A 21,670-nucleotide genomic window follows, 5' to 3' on the forward strand; every position below is an offset into this window, starting at 1 on the left:
ATTCCGAAAAGGACATAGGCAGAGCGGCGGGACCACGATATTGGCACACGAGACACGTGTCTTGATCTCCATGTCTCTAATTACTTGTTTCATCCGCCGGCGCCGTCGGATCCGCCCTTTCTGCCCACAAAGACAGTGCCTTCTTAATTACTCTTCCCAACACGCACTGCCCCGCTTCCGTCACACGTAATAAGAAGCACCCACTCACCCCTACCAGTCTACTTACTAACTACTTACCATCTCACTTACCAGCCCTGTAGCCATGCAGGCCGAGACCCGATGGAGCCCGCCTCAACATTCCTCCAATCAAGAGTCAGGTAACGCCCCAAGCACGAAACTTCGATGGAGCAGGAAACCGTTTACGTCCTCATTTCCCTTTCGCCCCGTCGCCCACGTATGTATATAAGTCAACTTATTAACTTCTTACCCCGTGAGGTACCCGCCACGGAGACCGGGACCAGGGGTGGAGCCCGTCTGAGCATTCCTCCAATAACGAGACAGGTAACTATCCGAACGCAGTACCGAGGGGCCGGCGAGCGTTTTCTCAATACATTTCCCTTTCGCCCCGTCTCCCGCACCCGCGTGGGGCCCCACCCGCCGTACGGCGAAACCCGCCATCTCGATCTTTCCGCGGGTGGTTTCTTCGCCGCTCGTGGCCGTCACGTAGGCAGGACGGGGGCGAGGGGGGTGTTTCCGTCAAGCCGCACACCGCATCCCGCATCGAGGTTATCCGAACACGTGTGGCACCCCACGTCGCCAGCCGTCCGTTGGGCCTTGGACGGCTCTGCCCCGTTCCTTTTCTCTCCGTGATTCCCGTGGATTGGTGGGGGCACCGGATCAAACAGTGGCGCCGCGGGGGAATCACCGCCGTCCATTCAATGCGCGCATATTGATGGCGACCATAGAAACAAAGCTCGATAGTAAATGGCGAAATAAATCGAAATTATATCGAATACCTGTCGGGCGGAACCAAGACCGACTTCCCGGCTATAAATACGCTGCCCGGCCTCCCTCGCTTCGCCTCAAAGTCTTCTTTGTGCTCGTCTTCTGGCGATGGCGGCGGCGGCGCAGGGAGGAGGAGGAGGGAGGGAAGCGCACTTCCGGGGCGTGAGGAAGCGGCCGTGGGGGCGGTTCGCGGCGGAGATCCGGGACCCTTGGAAGAAGACCCGCAAGTGGCTGGGCACCTTCGACACGGCTGAGGAGGCGGCGCGGGCCTACGACGAGGCCGCGCGCAGCCTCCGCGGCCCCAAGGCGAAGACCAACTTCGGCTGCCCGGGCGACCTCATAGTCCCGCCCTCGGCGGCGCAGGTCAGCTGGGGAGCGGTGACGCGCTGGCGATCGGCCGCGGATCTGTCCATGGGGCATACGCCGGCGGCGGCGGGCGGCGGATCGGGGTACGCAGGGTACCGACTCGAGGTGGTTGAGGCGGCGGCGAGGGAGGAACAGGAGAGGAAGACCGTGGCAGCGGCGGAGGCGGGGAAGGAGAAGCCGCCCTTCTCGTTTGATCTTAATCTCCCCGCTCCTTTTTTCTGAGTCAGATCGGACGGCCCACATCGCTCCATCGCTTCCCCACTCTCCCTCCTTTTATGCCGCGCCGGTTTTTATTGCTCGCTTTTCTTTAAAGCCGACTCGGCTTTGTTGTACAGTCTCTTATCAACTGAGTTGGATCAGCGAGTTAGCTGGTCACTGGAATCGCCGGGTCGACTCGTCCCTCCGTGGTGGGTGACGCGCGTGTTGAGTCGTTAGTGGCCGACAGCTTCTTTCCAATCCAATTGACGGAAAACCCACCGAGCCTACACGATAATTACTCCAATACCGGATTTCGTGCTACGGCTCGCGCTTTGCGTGGCGTGTGGAGGCTGTTCTTGTCATTTCGTCATAATGACGTTGTATTTACGCTAACGCCCTCTTCTTGCCCCTATTCTTGAAATGGGAACAAACCGGCGGCCGGCAGCTCTCGCACGCACGCACGCGTCGAGCCCACGAGGGCGGCCGTCGCCGAGTACGAAGCGACGGAAGGTAGCATAAAAACGCATGGCCAAAGTGGGTCCCCCGCCATACCGCCTTCTCCATCACGACGTCGGAGAAATATATATATTCATATATATATATATATATATATATATATATATGGGATTTTATACAAAGGGCGAAACGGAAAGCGGCCGCCTGCGACACGCGCCGTATAAGGCCGCGGCGAAGTTGGTGCGGTGGGGCCAGTCTGCGGGGCGGTTTCTATGGAGGCGGCAAGAGGAGCGGCCGGGGCCCGCCAGCTTCTCCCAAAAGTCTCTCCTTTTCCGTCAGTTAAGCCGGGAAAACGTTGACCGGACCGCGGCACTCGACGAGCACCGAGCCTTAGCGCGTGTGACGCGGCGATTCATTTTTATCTTCTTCGGACATCAATTTTATGGGCTTTTTTCCATAATAATAACGATAAAACAAACAAATATGGAAGAAAAGACGGCACCGTGGCGCGCAGGAAAATTCCCGACAGCGGAAGGCGAGACAGACAGCCACGCAGATGGAGCGGCGATAGGTCCGAGGAGTGGCCTGTGGCACGTCGCCACGTGTGGTGTAAAAATTGAATAAGCGAGAAGTGATCACGTGGGGGCGTTCTGCCACGCCGCACGCGTCATTACCTCCGCCGCTGTGGTAGCGATTCATAGGGAGGGCGGCATCTTAGGTAAAGGGACATCAAATCGGCTTACGTGTCGCGTATTGGTTGGTGGGAGGAATGACGCCAATTTGGTGCCCGCTTTAATGAGCAGTGGAGTTGGCGACGTCTCGTGGGAAGATGGCCCCACGTTTACCTCTTCGGCTTCCTTTCGTGGGCGTAGAAAGCGTGCCTCTCGGCGATTCCGTTCCAAGCCTTACATCACAAGCTTTTCAACTTCTGGGGATAAAATTTAGTGTTGCAAGAGAAGCCCCGTTTCACGTCAGTGCTTTAGTAGACTCAAGACGCAAAGGATTACGATACAGAATTCATAAAAAAATGTGGGAGAACTATAATATGATCACAAGCATTAGCTCTCTTGGCATCCGCATCCATATGGTTATCAAGAACACATTCCAACTCATAATCACAAGTCAAAACCTTTGCCTCATATACCGACCGTGTCGGAAACGAGCGAGCACTATATGAATAAAAGATGAAGGCCAAAATAATACATTGGTGTAATACAGTATAATTTCTATGCAGAGTCTAATTCTGTAGAAGACATTCGAACCAGAGCTTCACTCCCAACAACAGGCATGTTGCGTCTCTACGCTGAAACCATGCCACTTTGAGAGATGGTGTCACACGACCGATAGCATTGTTCCGGCCACTTGGGGTAAGCACGTTTGTACAAGCTCATGCATACAGTGTCATGCTGCTGAATGACACCATTGAAAACACACTTCAGAGCCCCTGAAGAACACAAAGAACAACATGATTCCCTCGACCCAAAAAAACAAAACGTATTACTGGCAGGCAAAGCAGTTAGGGTACGGACAGTGAGTATTTACCAATCGAATAAAATTGAAGTTTGATTGGATATGAGTAGCACTACAAAACATATACGTACCATGAGTACCAACAGGTTCTTTGATGCGACCACGGCGACCACATTTGGTCCATATCTCCACTGGCTGCATACACAGAGAGAATAAAGTGCATCAGAACATGATCCATCATGGATATTATTTTTAGCACCTTGTCAACAGTTCTAACTGCAGCACTTGCCTTGAACCATCTAACATCACCGGGAGTGTGAAACATGTATCGCACAATGGCTTTCGATTTTGATACTCTCTGTGGGTAACTGCATCAAAAAAGCTTCCGGTTCAAACTATTTTGAAACAAAGATGAAAAGGAAGCACAATGCTATTATGTATGGATCTGAGGAACAATGCCACTAGAACATTGCTCGCTGCTGAAGCTCATGGATGCATGACTCCAAATTAATCATTTTGTATTATACCACCATGCTTCAGACGACATTAAGCATCAATGAGGCAAAGGTGCACCAGTAATAGTAGGGCCCTAGGTGAAGAAAGAATTCCATGGACTTTGAAAGAAGAAAGGATTGCTTATTCCTTAAACATCACACATTCTCCTACAGTAACCTATTAGGACCCTAGGTTAAGAACCAGCTGATTTCGGACCACAATAGTTCTTTGAGAAGATGTTGGATAACCAACTATTTAACAGAGGTTTTATCCTGGATTTGGTACATAGGACTTTGTTAAGACACACAACATCATGGATATTTAACTCTCATAGCATATATCCATATATATAATTATCACTCATACATGTAGATCTACAAATTAAAGTTACCATGTGAAGAAAAACAGAGCTTAAGATAAATTTACCCAGTTAAAATGATTTTCTTCAGAATTATCCTATCAGGATCCACACATTTTAGTGAACCAATGGCAGCAAGAGCAGGAGGTTCTCCATGCTGAGTCTTCAGGACAATCAATGGCAAGGGAGGGAAACTGATAGGGGCATAAACAGATGCCACTGAAAAACGCCCCGGATGTAGAAATCTCTCCATCTTATGCTTATCACAGTTTAAGTCGTCAGAAGAAAATAATGGCCTGCAAAAAGACCATTTTGAGGATTCTTCAACTTCAGACCAGAATCTTAAGATTAATGACAAGATCTGCATGGAGTGGGAGAACCTAAAATTATATCCAAAGAATTCAGGAGTTCACCTTGCAAAAAACTGACGGAACCCCATATGGAAACTGAACATCTCCTTGGATTTAATAGGAGCATCATATGAGTCATGTTTCTTTATGCTGTAAAACAGGAAAAAAGACATTGTAAATGCTGTTTGAAATTCAAACTTTACATCACATAAGAGGTTTTTCAGCAAGACTGATCAAGCAACAATGTAATCCATGCATATCAAATAGCGGATATAGTCTAACATTCTGAATATAGCTTACATGTCTTCTTGCTTCTTAACTTCCAGCACGTAAACAGAACTTAGGAGGATTGCATTACGGTTGCATGATAAACGAATGCAATGATACAGATGAAATGTTCCAGCTATTAAGTTGAGATCCCCCATCATACATCACTTTAGAATCTTCTATTAAGCCTTCTACATTTCTACTTGTCTCCAAAAGCAGGCATCATTTTCATGGTTTACATTAATAAAACAATTAAACATGAAATGTCAAGCATGGAATTTAATTTTTGTGATGATTGTTGCAGCAGACAGATGAAATGACACTCTCGGTGATCATGAATTTGTGATGTAAGAACAATTAGCAGCGATTTTCAAGGTAAGTTGACCCACAAGGATCTATGGGATTAACAAAATTAAATCCAAATCACATATTTAAGGACAACAATCAAAATCAACTTCCTACATACTACCACAATCAAATATATTTCCAACCAAGTCTGGAAAATTGAAATTTTCATACAATGAATTACCTGAAGTGCAGGACAGACATCTTTGATTCATGTTGCAAAAGCCCACACGCTACGACAGGTGACTTTTTTGATGGTTGACATAGCCTGGTAGCAAGATCCAATGGCACATGCTTTAAGTGGAGTCTTACGTAGGATCCTACTGGAGCACAGTCATCCATGCTCCCTTCATCTATATCAAGAACCTTTGCAAGGGCATTCTTTTGTGTTCTAGCAAAATTGTCGAAAGCAAAAATTCTAGCATATTCAGGTGGCAATGACTCCTGTCAATGACAATAACAAAGACAATGCATATAAGAGATAGATAAATAAATATACTTCAAAAATTAAGATAGAATACTCACTTTAGGATCCCATGAAGACGTACGGAAAGACTTCAGTCCTCTGTATCTGGCAAAACGCTTTTTAGCTGGAACATCGATTGGTGTTTCCACTTCATCAGGAAATTCTGCGAACAAATGAAGTAATTTGGAACATCAAAAACGTGTGCACCCAAAAATCTTCAGATATTTTACTGATACAAGAAAGGATAAACAATTTCAAGTTTCTGTTGATCTGTCTAGAACAGTGAAAATCTTCAGAAATTGAAGGCTTGAACTATGTTGTTACCGGCCAATAGATGAAGTGAAAATGTGCAAACTTCATTAAATCATTTAGCAGGTAAGCACGAAACAGATTCAACTCATACCATATGTTTGGGCATCCTCTTTACCATCACATATTCATTATTCATATTTTTCAACAAAACCATTTCTAGTCGATACATGTTTAAGATGCTAAAATCAGACAAAAGGTTTACCATAGAATATCTGAATTCTGTTGTGAACAGAACAAATAAATTTTAATGTTGAGTTTGTTTACTTTGTAACACATATCATACCAAACAAAATAAAGGCATGACAGTAAATAAATACCTTGATCATCAGCATATGCTTCCTTAATTTTTTTAATCTCTGCCTCAATCTGCTCCTTTGTCAAGCTTTCCTCATCCTGAAACATGTAAGTAAATTCCCCTGACATTATGTAGCAATAATAAAACCCAAAGAAATGCACTATCATTAATTTACATAAAGAATATATGCTAAAAACTAGAAAGTTATATAAAAATATAAATTTATAAGAATATGCACATGAATAATAAGAAAGAGAACTGAAACCCAGATGATCCACATGAGCACCATGCATAAAGTTTTCAGTAAAGCTACAACAAAGCATCATATAGCAAGCAAGGGGAAATATGATAATTAATATGAAATATCAATTTATTTTGCATAAAACTAAATGTGCATGACTGCCAATAGCTGCAGCTCAAGTTTCGAACAAAACACATATTAAATTGTCTTTATTTTGCTAATTCGGTCAATTTACTTCCTGCTCAGTTATAGCCAGTTTTCATGACTCTAGAAATGTTAAGTTTCAGCTGGATTGCCTAAAAGACTTTTTTTAACTCTGTTTGACTTCTTGAGCTGCTAATGCTCAGCTGAAGGAAATAAGATCAGCCTTCTTGAAACAGTTATTGAAATGTAACACCATTGAAACTTAACCATAAGTAAAAGGCTGAAGCTGCCAGACCAAATATGTTCAGCACAGACAATCTCATACCTTTTTCTTGAAACTTTCAACTAAAAGATAACAAAAACATGTTAAAAGTATGGTTTTGTTATCTCAAGTATCATGCAAAATCATATCAAGCAATACACACTAAACATCAACTATCCAGTCCCTTACATGTTTTTTGTTCTATTTTTCCTTTTACCCCACATCATTTTAACTTGGAAATCCATAGATGCTACCAAATACTAATATGTGGACAGGAATTCAAAGGATATGATGCAATCTAAAATGATGTGGAATATGATAATTATCATACTGTATCAACTTTCCCAGAACAGCAATAACATGAAAACTCACAGCCATCTCAGTATCAGCTTCAGTTCTATCATCAAAATTTTCGCTGATGAGTTGACATTCATCAACATCTGAATTATCAGAACCATCCTGTGTCGTTTGATCTTTCTGTACATCCAATACCATGCCATCACTCTCCTCATCACTATTGTCTGAATCCTCATCATCTGTATCCTCTAAAATCCAAGCAGCCTGCAAACCATGACAAGAAAGAAGTGCATGATAAAGCTTTCCAGCCTTCACTTGTACAAGGAAAAGACAGCAAACAGATATATGAAAACTCAGGTGTTGAAGAAACCTGGTAATCTGAGGTGCCTTGAGGAAGTTTCTTCCTAATCAACTTCTGCTCTTTGTTATTTATATCAGCTTCAGCAATCTCTGCCTCGGTCGGCCATGTCTATTTAACATAAACAAGTCAGCAATTACCCTAAAGAAGCAACTGTTACAAAATAAGAACTAAATGCAATAGGATGACACAATGTTCTGCATTACCTATGAAATTTAACTGTATAACTATAATATTAAAATTCCTTACTCTAGTTGCAGTCAAAAAAATTTGCATGACTAGCGCCAAATGATAAAAGTTATTCTTTGGAAGAAGAAGATTATTGGCTGCTACATCATGAGAAGTTGAATTGGCTTCTAATTAATATTAGTTATCCGAGCACCAAACACGTATGTGATAATCGATATGGCCGAACATAGGGGTGGCATGTAGAGAGTGGAGCAGAGATGGCATGTCAAGGTTTGTATTTTCTGCAATGTTCTTCATGGATTTCCTCTCTTTTACATATATGGTTAAAAAGAAGAATACTAGACGCCTAAGTGCTTAAGTACAAGGCCAAAGAATCACAAATTCATGCCTGGTGTTTGGCATAACATCACCATGTTCACATATTAGGGAGGTTTCTATTTAAGACAAACTACAGATATAAATTCACCACGAATGAAGCAGAACATAAAATCATAATTCCATGAAAACACAGATTTTAACATACTCTTGTTTACAGAAACCCAAAAATGCATATTGCATATAACAGCACTTTTACATCTAATATTGAGTGAAATGTGAAGCTTACTCATGCATCAAGATGCTAGATCTAAAAGCATTGACTAAGTGAAACATTTCGCTTGTTACAAGCTTATGCAAATGGGAGGCTCACATAGAAAACTAATGTTTAAACTTTAAAGTCAAAAAGAGAATGGATGATTCTGTATGGACAAACCTCGGCCAACATAAGTAATTCACATTTCTCTGCTAAACCTGTGGCAGCACCTACCACTACTACAGGCTGTCAGAAACTAGTACACTAAGGCATACTGTGGGCCACACCACCATGCCATGCAGATCCAAATAGACTCATGTGGTGCCATGTAAACCTTGATCTCTTGAAAAGATAAAGTTGACACCATTTATTGGAGGATATATTTCGTGTTCACAATGAAGAACGAAAAATATTACCAACTTCAGCTACAAAAAGATAAATTGATTTACTATGGGGAAACCTACCATCAACCTGAGGTTGCAACTGTACATGCTGTCAGCACATGCCATGCTGACAACCACAGTATGAAAAGAACAAAAGAGAGAACAAGAAATGAAGAAATGAAAATGACTCATCGCAGGCTTAGAAAGGGCTTTCCATCCAGTATAGCCATCAAAAGACCAAAAACAACTTTACCAAAGACATCAGCATTGCAAGCTCATGCCATGAATTATACAAGATAAGCAAAATTAACAGTAAGGTACAACAGTTTATGACTCAAAACTTTCCTACCAACCAGTAAATAAATGAGACGTGGTCACATGATAAAAAATGGAACAGAAGTGCATCATAAGGCAATGGAATAACGAAATAATGGCAACCTTTCCATGCATTAGTGCCAACAAAATTCAGCAAATATGTATAGATCTTGCTTTATAATCTTAAAAAAAAAAAGCAATTAAGTGTAAAAAAGCATATATAAGTTCACCGGCAAAAAGTGAACTTAAACCTAACCTGTTCGCCTGCAAGAGGGTCAGGTACATTTTCAACAACCAAAGGTTCCTGCTTCATAGGATCTGGAAGTAGGGTCTGAATGACCTGAAAATTATCTCAAGCAAAAAGTCCAGTTAAGAGTAGTTCGCATAATATGAGGACAAAAGAAAATTAAAAAAATGCATTCCATGGATAGAGCCAAGGGACAGGTAAGCAACATATAAGCTGGAATAAAAGTTCTTCGGAAAATAAAAGTAGGTGAGAATTCAGATGTTTGCCACAAAATCTATTCAAACTCCTCTAAATGCATACTTATATATATTTTCAGGTGGCATACTCTATAATACATTTGACAACATGAATCACTAATAAAATTATCCTATAAAAGAATTTACCAAAAAATGGATAATATTTAGATTCATCTCCAAAACAAGGGAATAAATGAACTTATGAAACTACAGAAACTAATAAAGTTCACATATGAAAGAACAAGATAAATCCCATATATGTTCCAAATAAAGAAATGTATCCAGTACAGTAATAGACAGTCCTATACTATTCCGCTAGGTAAATAAAAAAGAAGTCATCCATATTTAAAACTAAATGCTTGGTCAAACCGGTAAATTCCGAGTGCGGTCTGACCAATATACAATGTCAAGTGTAGTTTCAAGCTGAATTGTAATTTTATCAGCATTTTCAAATGAATTTTCGTCATTATTTCTGGTCTTATTCTAGAAGTTCTAGTATCTATATTTTGAGTTGGATTCTTATTTATAAATCCCCTTTTAGGTAATAAGTTGTTGTAAAAATTTCTAAGCGACTAGGAATTTTAAATGAAAGAAAATGCATCTTTAAGTAGGATCTTAAATGTTATGAGTTTGTTACTTTTGGAAATAATGTTGATCTCTGAATCTTGTAAGAATAGTAAGGTTAACCATACTCAAAAAATTTAACAATGTTTACTAAGTTGAAGACAATATTGTTATAAATGATTTTTCCTCTACTCGGATTATGAGGACACGATCCACACATGAAACAAGTTTGATGTGAGAAAACGCCCTAGGCGTAACTCCCAGGAACCAGACTAACTTCCACTTGTTCCATGCAAACTTCTGCCTATTCATCTGATTACTTATTTTGATACCTTGTTTCATATCTTGAATTGATTTATTATAATTCATCTTTCTATTTATTGCCTACAACTCCAGCAACCTTATTCCTGCATCATAATGCATCATCAAAGATCCTACCCTTTATCTTTATCCTACATCACCTGCAATGTTTTTCACAGTGAACTCCCGAAAGCTTGTCAGATATCATTGGACCATTCAGCTGTCCCATTCACTTGAAGCCTCAGTCTATCAGCACTATTCTCATTAAAGCAGCAAATACTCTTGCTACATTTTATACTGAGCCAACAAGATGTACATATATTGTGCAAAATCCCATATTCAAGCCTTTGTACTGACAGATGCTGCTATAATATTTTAAGTAATACATACAAAGTTATCATTGGGTTCATAATCATTCACATCTTGTCAGAGAACTAAAGCATAATAGAAATACAGGAAAAAAATTAGAGTATCATATCCTCGAAGTCACTCAATGGAATGTTCAAACCAGAAAAGGACAATGCTTGTAAACTAACTTAATTTCAGCTAATGTTGACTCTAAAAATCAACAATTAATGCCACTGATACATGTAAGATGATTATCTTAGAAATGTAAACTAATTGGGCATCGAACCACTTTCTTAGAGCAAACTAAGTCACAGAAAATCTATTTGCTGCTCCAACTATTTGAATTCAAAATAACCACTGCAAATCACATTTTCTATATAAAGAACTTTGATGGTTTAACAAAGCTAATATGAGACCTTTTATGATCAACTTAAAGCATAAACAAGATCTCATCATAAGCGCTTACTTCTCGAAAAGAGAAACTCAAGTTTAGTACCTGGAAATCACGCATATCATCTGCATCCATTGAGTTAGAACTTTTCCTTTCACTCATAGGGCATTGATCCTTCAGGACATCTATCCTTCCTAACTGAAAATCCCCTGCTCCTGAAACATGAACCTAGATTGAAAGAGCATTATAAAGACAGGCACTAAAACAAAAGAATTGAAAGATGCCCAAGAATAACACTCACAAGTTGATTCACGGAAACACTGTGGGCACGCACATAACCTGACAGAAGCAAGGAACATGTTCCAGGATTGTTTTCATCAGGTTCCAAACTTGCCTGATACAAGTTAATTAATTGAGCATTAGACATAAATACACTGTGTATCACAAAAGAACATCAGATTGTCCTGTTAAAATAACAGCATTCAAGATGTCGGCAAAGTCCAAACAAATTTGGCCAAATAAAACATCTAAGAGCTAAAAATCATGATAAAACAGTCCAGATAACAAAGTATTTTGCCAAACAACAAAAGAAGTGCAACTAAAAGTACAATGCACAGAATGAGATCTAAGATAGAACTGGAGTATACATTTGATCTATTTTGTAGGGAGAAATAAGTTTAAAAAGAAAACCCTTTTCCTTGTCAATTCCATATGAAAAATTTTGTCAATCTGCTAATGGACCAAAGTACCAAGCATGTGCTCAGCACCTCCTCTATGTCCTCGCTGTGCATGATCGCCTGTCCTTGCTGCAGTGTGATAGACAAAGCACAGACAAATGCCAACCAGCATCCACCTATTATGTACCATAATTGGTAATGACAAATAACAAGGCACGTGCATGCATACCATAGCATGCTACAAAACAATATGTCAACCACAGAAAGAACATGGCATTTTATCCTTAATAACTTCAACGACCAATATAATCTAGGTCAACTGATTAGTGAAACAAAAGTGCATCATAATGCAGAGTGGAGCATTTCAAAATCATGATCAGTGAAATTCAGATCCACAGAAAATTAATCTAAAGGCAGGGAAAAAAACAAACATGCAATGCATGAAGTGTGCATTTGTTCAAATATTGAAAGCGATGAACTTGAAAACAAGAAAAAATTTATCCCTAGTGCTGATAAGCTGATAAATTCTGATAATTTTGATCTGGAACACAGAATTATTATGAATGCATAATGATAAATAAAGGGGCGATACATAATTGGGCATATAAAATAGCTTATCAGAAATTTTAAAGCAAAATTTCATGTTAGACATCAAGACAGTCCTTTGAATTTTTTATATATCAATATCTACATACTAGATCTTAGATACATAATTGGGCATATAAAATAGTTTAATCAGAAATTTTAAAGTAAAATTTCATGTTAGACATCAAGACAGTCCTTTGAATTTTTTATATATCAATCTATACATACTAGTTCTTAGATTACCCTCCATGGACTTATTTGCAAATTCATGTCTCTGGCATGAATCTCAACATTACCCTTAAAGCAATGATGGTCACTTCACTACCCTTCTAAGCTACCTATATCCATTTGCAGGTCCTTCTCTCGCTAGGATTGGCTAAAAATTACATTCCATTCTCAAGCTAGCTACTCCTCAAGGTAGAAAATACAAATTCTAATTGACCAATGTTAGTTGATCATTAAATCAATACAATAACAAAATTATGCATTCATAGGCCCTACCTCTTGAGACATAAGATAAGGTCGTTGATTCCTCCAATGAGGACATGAAAGGCTTTGCTCCTTGAAAAGCCACATGAACTGCAAGACAAGGAAAATATGCAAATTGTGATTTATGTAATAGTCCAGACTAGAGAAACCAAAAAATATGGCACCTTGTAACTCTTTTGGACTTATCCCATCAGAATTAGTTTTTACCCAATCATTACAGCAGCATTACCTTGTGCAAGTCCTCCTTAGAATCTGCTGGATAGAATTTACAATCTTCAGGCAACTCAGAAGCAAGATGAGAAATGCATATTTTTTTCAATTCTTGCTTTCTTTTCATGTCCATAGGAAGATCCTGATGGTAAATTCAAGTATTCAAACATCATATCACAAGTTATTATAAGCGAGAAATTTGTTTGCATGAACAATTAGTACAACTAAATACTTGCCCGAATTAAGACAGCAGTACTAGGTAAACCAATGGCTCTGAAGACGGAAAGACACTGTTCCCCAAATGGATCTATTAAACTACTAGTTTCATATCCATCATATAATGACTTAGCTGAAACTACAAATGCAATCAGATCTGCAACCTGTTTCAGAAAATATCTTGGATGAGGTAAAAAAATTACAAAGTGATAGACAATAATAGTCCATCTAGATGCCTACAGAAATGAGCTACCTTTGCCATCTCCATGCATGACAATAAATCTCCATGTGGTGCTTCCAAGACCTTCATTCATTATATCATGTTTCAGAAATATATTTCATATAATTCGTAGCTTAGAAATAAAGAAACCAAAAGAAATATGGCACAACAAAATGGACTTTCATACTGCATAGAAGTTGCAATTTTCAGGTAGAATGACAAGATCACAGATACCCATAGGAAGACAGTACAGAGAGTTTATAAAAGAGGAACAAACCGTCAGTCGAAATTTGTAGGTTGGGAAAGCAACTGTATTCGATATAGGTTTTGTATCTTCTTCCGATGACAATGTTAAGAGATCTGTTGCGACTTTAACCAGATTTGTAGATGAGGAAAGGTCAAAAAGGACCTGCCACCAACAACAAAAAAAATAGATTAACTTCAAAGGTCATGCCTAAACTTCTCTAGAAAAGGTAAAATTGCATAATATATACTTCCAAAAGTTGGTATATTTTGTATTTGCCCCTTTTAAATTTAAGGGTGCGCACATGCGCGCGTGCACACACATACACACAAGCTCAAAAATGTTCATACATGTCATTGCAGTTAGCAATTAGCATAATAATGTTGAACATCAAATTGGCATCAATACACTCTTAAAAATGTTGGGATACATCAGTCAAATAATTGGTAAAAAAAAGCATGCTTGGTACTTTTTTTTTTCCAAATCAGTGTAAAATTATAATTTTTGAAGGGATATATATATATATATATATATATATATATATATATATATATATATATATATATATATATATATGAAACATTACTAATTTGGAGGGGCAAATATGTTCTTTCCCAACTTTGAAAGGATAGATATGTAAAACCACGTAAAGAAAGTATAAACTCTAAAGTTATGAGTACATGCAACAAAAGAGAAAGCAACATGCATTTGAAGAAATAAAAGAAGTTAGCCACAAGATGTGGTCTCCACCAGTTATACCACCAGCAAAACCTGGAAATAAGAGCTGCTTCATCTTATTGGGGTAATCACTACAAAGGATACTGATTGAGCAAAAATTAATGATTCAGGAAGTTTTTCTCTCGTCAAAGCACTCTATTATTCAGGTGCTTTGACTATTATTGTTCAGCTTAAATTTTTTCTTAGATGAATTATCTTAACAAGTGTTTGGAGTATTTAGTCAAAGAAACTTTCCAATCAAACCAACAATTGAGTTTGTGAAAAAGTAAACTATTTTAAATACCTCAAAAACCCAATATGACACTTCCACTCAGTGATTAACCAGTATATAGATCCAAAATTTGCAAAAAGAGCACAGTGCTGCACTGATAGAATAACTACAGTTCTCAAACTTAGCAATTGCTTTGACAGAAAAAAATGATAGTCTAAATAATCAAACGGAACATTTATGACAGAAAATGAATATAATACATGGATTACTCACAACAACTCGAGGAGGACTAGCTGATCCAGTTGACGCTCTTTTCTCCTTTAGTAAAGCAGCCCTTTTCTGATTGCGGATCTACAAAATTCCACATGGAAAAGAAAGAAATAGTGATAAGCAATCCCAACATAAATGAATTATGACTTTTCCAACACAGCAAACATAATCATGAAATTTCCAAGCATCAATGGCAAATGGAATATAACTTGAAAAGTTGTGCTGATTTACAGTATAAAAGAATTTGTTTGTCATAAAACAAAAGTAAAATTTCCGCTTAATTCCTGAGATTAGTGCAATCAACTTAGCATACAAATACTGCAAGTCAGAAGCTTAATGAATGCTCTGAATCATACATGTACAACAAGTACTTAACCGTTTCTAAAGAGTCAATCGTAAATGGCATCAGAAAAAAGAAAAGTTGGTCAAATTGTACCAGTAGTGAGCAAAAAAACAAGCACAAACAAGAGATGAGGGCATAATAGGTAGCAAAGAAGAAAAGTTGGAAAATAAAAGGAGGAAAATAAGAGGTCAATGTTAAAATCAAGGGAAGTAGAATGGAATTAAAAAAATGGCATCCCTAGATTTCTTTATATACATAAGCCATTATCTCTATGCCTCATTGTCACCCATAACTGCACAATATTGTTAATAAATGCTTAATCTGAACAAAATCTCCACCCTCGTTATCTATTAGAAGATCTACCTCAAGACACAGTCTACATGACATGAAAACAGAACTGTAGGAGTTTCTACGTGTAGCACATATATCATAGTACTATATATTTTTTTGGTGCTAGAACCAGCTAATATTTATGAAACCCAGTAGCTAGTGGAAATTATATCTAGGACACTAAGCATTTACTACAAGAAATATTCACCATTCTTAATTTTTCTGTCACTAACCTTATTAAACACCTTATGAATTCATTTAAACATCTCCATTTATTTTTGGGTAGATGCATCTAATTTCTGATGAAGAGCATAAAAGGATTTAGTTTGCTATAGAATCACAACACCGAGACATGGCCAACAATTTGTTCCACACTAGAATTTGCATAAATTTCAAACATTTCCCCTATCTTAACAAGACTTCTGTTTGTTATACTAAAGAAACCCATTTTCTTGATTTACTCCACTGAAATTGCAATAATAGTACAGCTACTGGAGGAAAAAGAACTTGCACATTGCAGAAGGATTCCCAAATTACGCTCCAAAGCAACGATAACAATGTTATAGTTGTCAGTCATGCATACCGTTTTGCTGCGCTGGATCCGAGCAGCACGGGCGCCCTTCACGGCGGCACGGTGGGAGTCCGGCTTCGCAATCCGACTCTTATCTGAATATCCAAAGAAGAATCAACATACAGAAAACCAGAACTGCTAGGAAGAGTCAAATCCTCCGATTCCTGATAGAGAAGGCAGTCTCACCGGTGCGCGAGGTCCTGTGAATCTGGCGAGAAGCTTTGGAGGCGAAGCGGCTCTTATGGGCCTTGTTCACCTGCGTCCGAGCGCCCCCCATGGAGGCCGAGGAGGTGACGAGACGCGGAGAAGAGATCCCGAGGGGGAGGCCAATCCGCTCGTTCGAACGACACTTCGAGGAGTTGGGAGGGACGCCAGTACGAGCGCGAGAAACCCTAGCGGCTCAAAACCCCAGCAGAAGAAGCAACGGCGGGCGCGGGCAACACGCGACGGCTGTGATTTGATCCGATACGGGGGAAGCGAATCCCGCGATGTATATATATACCCTGCCGATCGGATTCGGATCTTCTCTTGCGAATAACGGACGTCCGATATGAAGGCAAGTGTTCACACGTGGTGGAAATTCCGTTTGTTTGACACCAAGAAATAATTTCCAATTATTCTTAAAAAAAATAAGAATTGAAGTTTATGAAAACAGTTTAATAGATACAGAAAATATTCTAATTATCAAAGTTGCATATATTTTTATTTTCCTATTTTATGCAAATCAAAATAAAAAATTCTCTAATAAATATTTATTATTGATGCATTTGATGGTAAATTTGTATGTAATGTATTGATGTTACTTGGACATTTATATTAGTCAAATACATAGTAAATAATCGATAAATGTCTTGATTATTTTGATTTCTGATAGATTAAAATATACAATAATTCATCCTTTTTTTTTCTAACAAAGAATAAATAATGAAGACGAGATTCGAATATCTTTGATGAACTATCGATAATAAAATTATTTGAGAAAAATGAAACAAATGTCATCAAAAAACAGCATCAACATTGAATGAATGACATTTTTAGCAAGCTATATACATCAAATGTCAATGGTGCTTGTGGGAATTTAGCAATGCCACAGGTCAACCCAAGTCCAAAGGGTGTCTTTTTGGACCCTTCTATGGATAACATGATTGACCCAAACAAGCTGCATGGTCTACAATGCTGATGCTGCAGAAATCCATTAGATTCACTGCTTTTAATCCAAAAAATAAAATTTGTCCTAAATTGCTGATTCTGTTCCACATTTATGAAAACGTTTTCCAGGAAAATTGGAGGCAAATATAACAGAAATAAATAAAATAAGTATCTGATATTTACAAAAAATTGGTAATGCTGTATTTATTTCGGTCGAAGTCTTATTTCAGATGTTATTTGGTTGTTTTTGGTTTTTTTGTTTTTTTCTGATTTCAGTGAGGGGAGAATAAACTGAAAACAAAAATCTCTGTTTCTTGTTTCCGGAAACACCAAAAACAGAAGCAATTCCGGAGGAGGATGGCTTTATGGCCGCAGCCCCTCTTCCATACAACAAAACACGCACGCCAACACTTGCGGCATATGAATCAAACATCTATTTCCACCCTCGGCTTCTCTGCTGCTCCAAATCTTGCATCCCCTTTGGCTTCCTCCTCCGATCCCCTCACGCGGTTCCAATCCTATTAGGATCTCCAAAATCTCGTCTTTCTCCTGCACCGATTTTTACCAAGTCTTCCAATCCCGAGAAACTGGTTCCAAATGAGAATTCGAGCCTCAAAGACTCCACCTTTGAGCTCCATTCCCGATCCCAATCCCGTTCCGTTCAATGATTGTTCGAGTCGTTGTGAAGGTCTCGATCTCTTGGTGATGGCAGTTATTGAAGTCTTTGGAGACAGAGCTTTGGAGATGGAGCACAATGGAAGCAATGGAGTCGGGGAGGAGGAAGGAAAGCGAGAGGGAATTGGGAAGAGGAAGGAGGAGCTGGATGGCGGAGTTGAAGCTGGTCCGAGGGGGAAGCGGGGGAAGAGGCAATTGGCAATGCCTTCTAGGTTCCAGGATTCGGTGCTGCAGCCGTGGAAGAGGCGCACCCGGCGGCGACTGGGTGGGGCGAAACTATCAGGTTGAGTGGAAAGGTTGGGTTTTGATTACTGCCTTTTTGCTTCTGGGGCATCGAATTGATCTTTTTTTCATGTTCAAGTTCTGTAGAGATCGAAAATACGTTCAGCAGTAATCTGAATCATGTATCAGCTTTCTATCGCTATAGTTAAATTTCAGGAAGAATGATATGAGTTCGTTCATAGTTTCAGATTGATTCGTCCTCAGATTTAATTCCAAGATTGTTTCCTGTTGTTATTTGCACATTTTCACGTCGCTGGAACGTGGAACGGGGATCTCGTTGTTCTATTTTTTGTCTAGGCTCATTAGTTACCGTGATTAGCTTGTTTTAGTCCACGAGTTGAATTTCTAATTCAACAATGTGATATTTTCCCAAAATTGAGTTACTTGATTCCTTTTCTACTTAGCAATAATCCAAACTCTGAAGTATTTTCCAAAAAGTCCCAAAATTTTAATTTCATCTGTAACTTTCTAACCTAATTTTCAGTGCAATCATTAGCACCCAGTTCTTGTATTTTGGATGAACAGATATATACAGGCCTCTAGGTGTTTATAGGACAACATAATGCTTTTGACAATCACTTAAAGTGTGTACAAGCGAGGACATCGGCATGCAGCTATTTCTACTCCTACTTCTACTTGTTCCAATTAGTCATTCTTGCAGATCAGTTCATTGCCTGATTGCAAAATCAACCACATGAGAATTCATAGTTCTTTTCTTTGATACTGGCCATTAGTTAGTTCGGCACCAGGCGGTCATAATCTTATCTTGATGCATCCTTATGGTTCTTAAGGTTATTAATGATTCCTTCATGAGTTGTCTAATCTAAAAGCTTCACTGTTGTACACAAGTTTTTTTTCTCTCTAATTCTTTTAGAGTAAGCCTGTCATTACTTCCCAAGATATAAGAATGCTTAGATAGAACCTTTCTTTTGGTCTGGCCGTTTTACTTGTAATTTCTTCCCAAGGTTGACCGGTGAACTGGTGTCTCAGCTGGTATGTCCTTGTAGTCTTCTCTATCGCTGGTGTACGCGCTTGTGCAGATTGAACATACTGATCCATTTGTAGTTAGACACTGTTGTCATTCTTTCGTGTGCATATTTCTTGTCGGTGCTCTACAGTAAAAGTTAGTCCATCTTCTTGAACCATAGCTTGATGCTTTGGCCTACAAGTATTGTATTTACTAGAAATAATTCAATCAGGACCGTTCTGTATCATTATAACTTAAGAAATTAATGTTCACAAAGTCAACAAAGCAATGCTTACATTTTACAAAAAAGTGTTATTTAACATTGTTGCATTGGTTAAAATAACTGAGTGTCCACAGATATAAATACCTAACAACTAGAGCTAGAATTTATTGTGATGCTTCCTTGTGGCAATCTTATACTTCATGGTCTCTAGGTCTTATAACTAACTTCTTCCTTAATAGTTTAATGCATTGTTAGAAAAAAATTAGCTGGAGAAGCCATATCAACAATGTAAATATACAGAATAAGCACAATTAGCCATCATCAAATAATTGCTTGGAACTCATGTACTATGAGTCCCCAGCTGATGCTAGAATTTGTTAGACATCAGATAAGAACTCATTGTGGACAATTCAGTGCGCTGATGACTATGAATTTGTGTTTTTCGTAAAAATTATCTAGTTCATGAATATTAGTAGCTGTCACAATTGCCTTTCATGTATATTATTAAGATCTTAAGAATCATGCACTACAAGACAAGCTAATATATCTTACTAGAACAACATGTTATTTACCACAAATAGATCATTTCTCTACTCAGCATATTTATGCCATTATCTGTGGCAAATGTCCTGTGGAAACTTCCACTTCCATCTAAATTCATCTTTTCTCTAGTATTGTAAACTTTTGCAGATTGCTCTGTATCCAATGGTACTTCTATTTTCTTCTTGTGAATGTCAAGTTTCGTGATGAATTGATTATTGTATACTCGCAGATTAACTGCTTCTAGTCACATAGTCGTAACTCAAAGTAGAGTTCATGTCACCTTCTTGTTGATTGATGGTCTTTGTACACATACTATGCAACATATTGTTTAATAGGCTTAAAAAGTTATATGACATACATAGATGCATAATCCAATCTTTGATATTAGGCCTGTTCTTTTGACTGATCCTGAACAATTCTGGTCCATTTGCAGTTGTCTCATTCAGCTTTTCATCTATGAATACCTTGAATTAGTCTTCTAGGATATCATCCAGCATTATTCATAGGATGAAAAAGTGTCTAGCATCACAAAGTTAACAATGTAGATGGTGCATTTTGATGTGGACAATTTCTCACATGGGAGTGTATATTTTGGCATTGACGATACTGAGAAAAGTTTGATTCTAAGCACTGTCAATATAAAAGAGAAGATGAGCACTACCTATTGCACATGCATCGGTTGATCCTAGGTACCATCAATTATGTGAGTAAACATAAGCACTATAAATGCTACATGTATCCAAGTTTGTAAAGGTATCAAACAAGCTGAGGAAATTGTGTAAGGGTCTATAGATGAGCAGTGTTGTCCTTTATCACTAGAACAGACTTTGGGTATATAGGTCAGTCCGATCCTGTGTTAAATAGCGAGTTAGATTCCACTCACACTTTGATTTGCATTAATAGTGTGTAATCCATACCTTTGAGTTCCAAAAATTGATACAAACATGTTGAGTTTTAAATTGTTTTGATCATAAATCATGCTCAGGGTAGGTCTATACAGGGGAACAACTTCTCATCTATCTTTCTTCAAAGGAGCTTCACGTTTGACATGATAACACTTGTATCTTTCCTGAAATGTCAGATCCAGTTGAAGTCCATCACTTGGTTCTATGTATAGCCTTAACCTCAGACCATTGGATGCTCCCCATGCCAAGAAGCTAACAGCTTAGTGATGTTTATGAATGTTATGAGTTTTAAATTGATACAGTTGACTTGTTTTCCTTGGACATTTGGTCTGCTTTTTGTTATTGTAACTTTGCTTACAATTAGTGTTCGATTGTTTATATACGGAATGAAGCATTATTACTGATCAAATATTATAAGTTGAGGGAAGTTTGGTCTTTCATGTTAGCCGATAGTGTTGGTTCTTCTGCCAAACCTGGTATTTTTCTTGACAAAAGCAAGCTTGATATGTTGTTGGCCTCCATTCTAGGATCACTACTCAAGGTCAGACCATACTAGCATTAGATAGCAATAGTTGTGAGAGACACATAGTTAGACAGTAATGGAAATCTCTGTGATGAAGAAGCTCTAGTTGAGATGATTACAGGGGGAGACT

General features: G+C 38.8%; 2 protein-coding genes across 2 annotated transcripts; one reads left to right on the forward strand and one right to left on the reverse strand.

The window, feature by feature from the left end:
• The first annotated feature begins 868 nt into the window (after nucleotides 1–868).
• LOC135634033 (ethylene-responsive transcription factor 9-like) lies at nucleotides 869–1,692 on the forward strand. Its single transcript, XM_065144161.1, has one exon. The coding sequence runs from the start codon at nucleotides 1,054–1,056 to the stop codon at nucleotides 1,531–1,533; it is 480 nt and encodes a 159-aa protein (XP_065000233.1). The 5' UTR covers nucleotides 869–1,053; the 3' UTR covers nucleotides 1,534–1,692.
• A 1,319-nt stretch (nucleotides 1,693–3,011) lies between these two features.
• On the reverse strand, nucleotides 3,012–16,727 carry LOC135634032 (uncharacterized). Its single transcript, XM_065144160.1, has 21 exons — nucleotides 16,460–16,727; nucleotides 16,286–16,368; nucleotides 15,033–15,110; nucleotides 13,844–13,975; nucleotides 13,600–13,650; nucleotides 13,367–13,510; nucleotides 13,150–13,272; nucleotides 12,933–13,010; nucleotides 11,471–11,563; nucleotides 11,275–11,397; nucleotides 9,340–9,423; nucleotides 7,638–7,736; nucleotides 7,343–7,531; nucleotides 6,346–6,421; nucleotides 5,776–5,879; nucleotides 5,435–5,694; nucleotides 4,702–4,788; nucleotides 4,357–4,584; nucleotides 3,725–3,803; nucleotides 3,567–3,630; nucleotides 3,012–3,409 (listed from the first exon to the last, which is right to left on the reverse strand). Exons 1-21 carry the CDS (start codon nucleotides 16,548–16,550, stop codon nucleotides 3,264–3,266), a joined length of 2,412 nt encoding a protein of 803 aa, XP_065000232.1. The 5' UTR covers nucleotides 16,551–16,727; the 3' UTR covers nucleotides 3,012–3,263.
• Nucleotides 16,728–21,670: the final 4,943 nt, after the last annotated feature.

The sequence above is a fragment of the Musa acuminata genome, chromosome BXJ3-3 (assembly GCF_036884655.1).
Source record: "Musa acuminata AAA Group cultivar baxijiao chromosome BXJ3-3, Cavendish_Baxijiao_AAA, whole genome shotgun sequence".
Lineage (NCBI taxonomy): Eukaryota > Viridiplantae > Streptophyta > Magnoliopsida > Zingiberales > Musaceae > Musa > Musa acuminata.

Coding starts and splice junctions, on each gene's coding strand:
- LOC135634033 (XM_065144161.1), top strand. CDS start 1,054: ATGGCGGCGGCGGCGCAGGGAGGAGGAGGAGGGAGGGAAGCGCACTTC.
- LOC135634032 (XM_065144160.1), bottom strand. CDS start 16,550: ATGGGGGGCGCTCGGACGCAGGTGAACAAGGCCCATAAGAGCCGCTTC. Junction 15,111..16,285: donor GGATCCAGCGCAGCAAAACG/GTATGCATGACT, acceptor GGAATTTTGTAG/ATCCGCAATCAGAAAAGGGC. Junction 3,804..4,356: donor AAGAAAATCATTTTAACTGG/GTAAATTTATCT, acceptor TTTTTGATGCAG/TTACCCACAGAGAGTATCAA.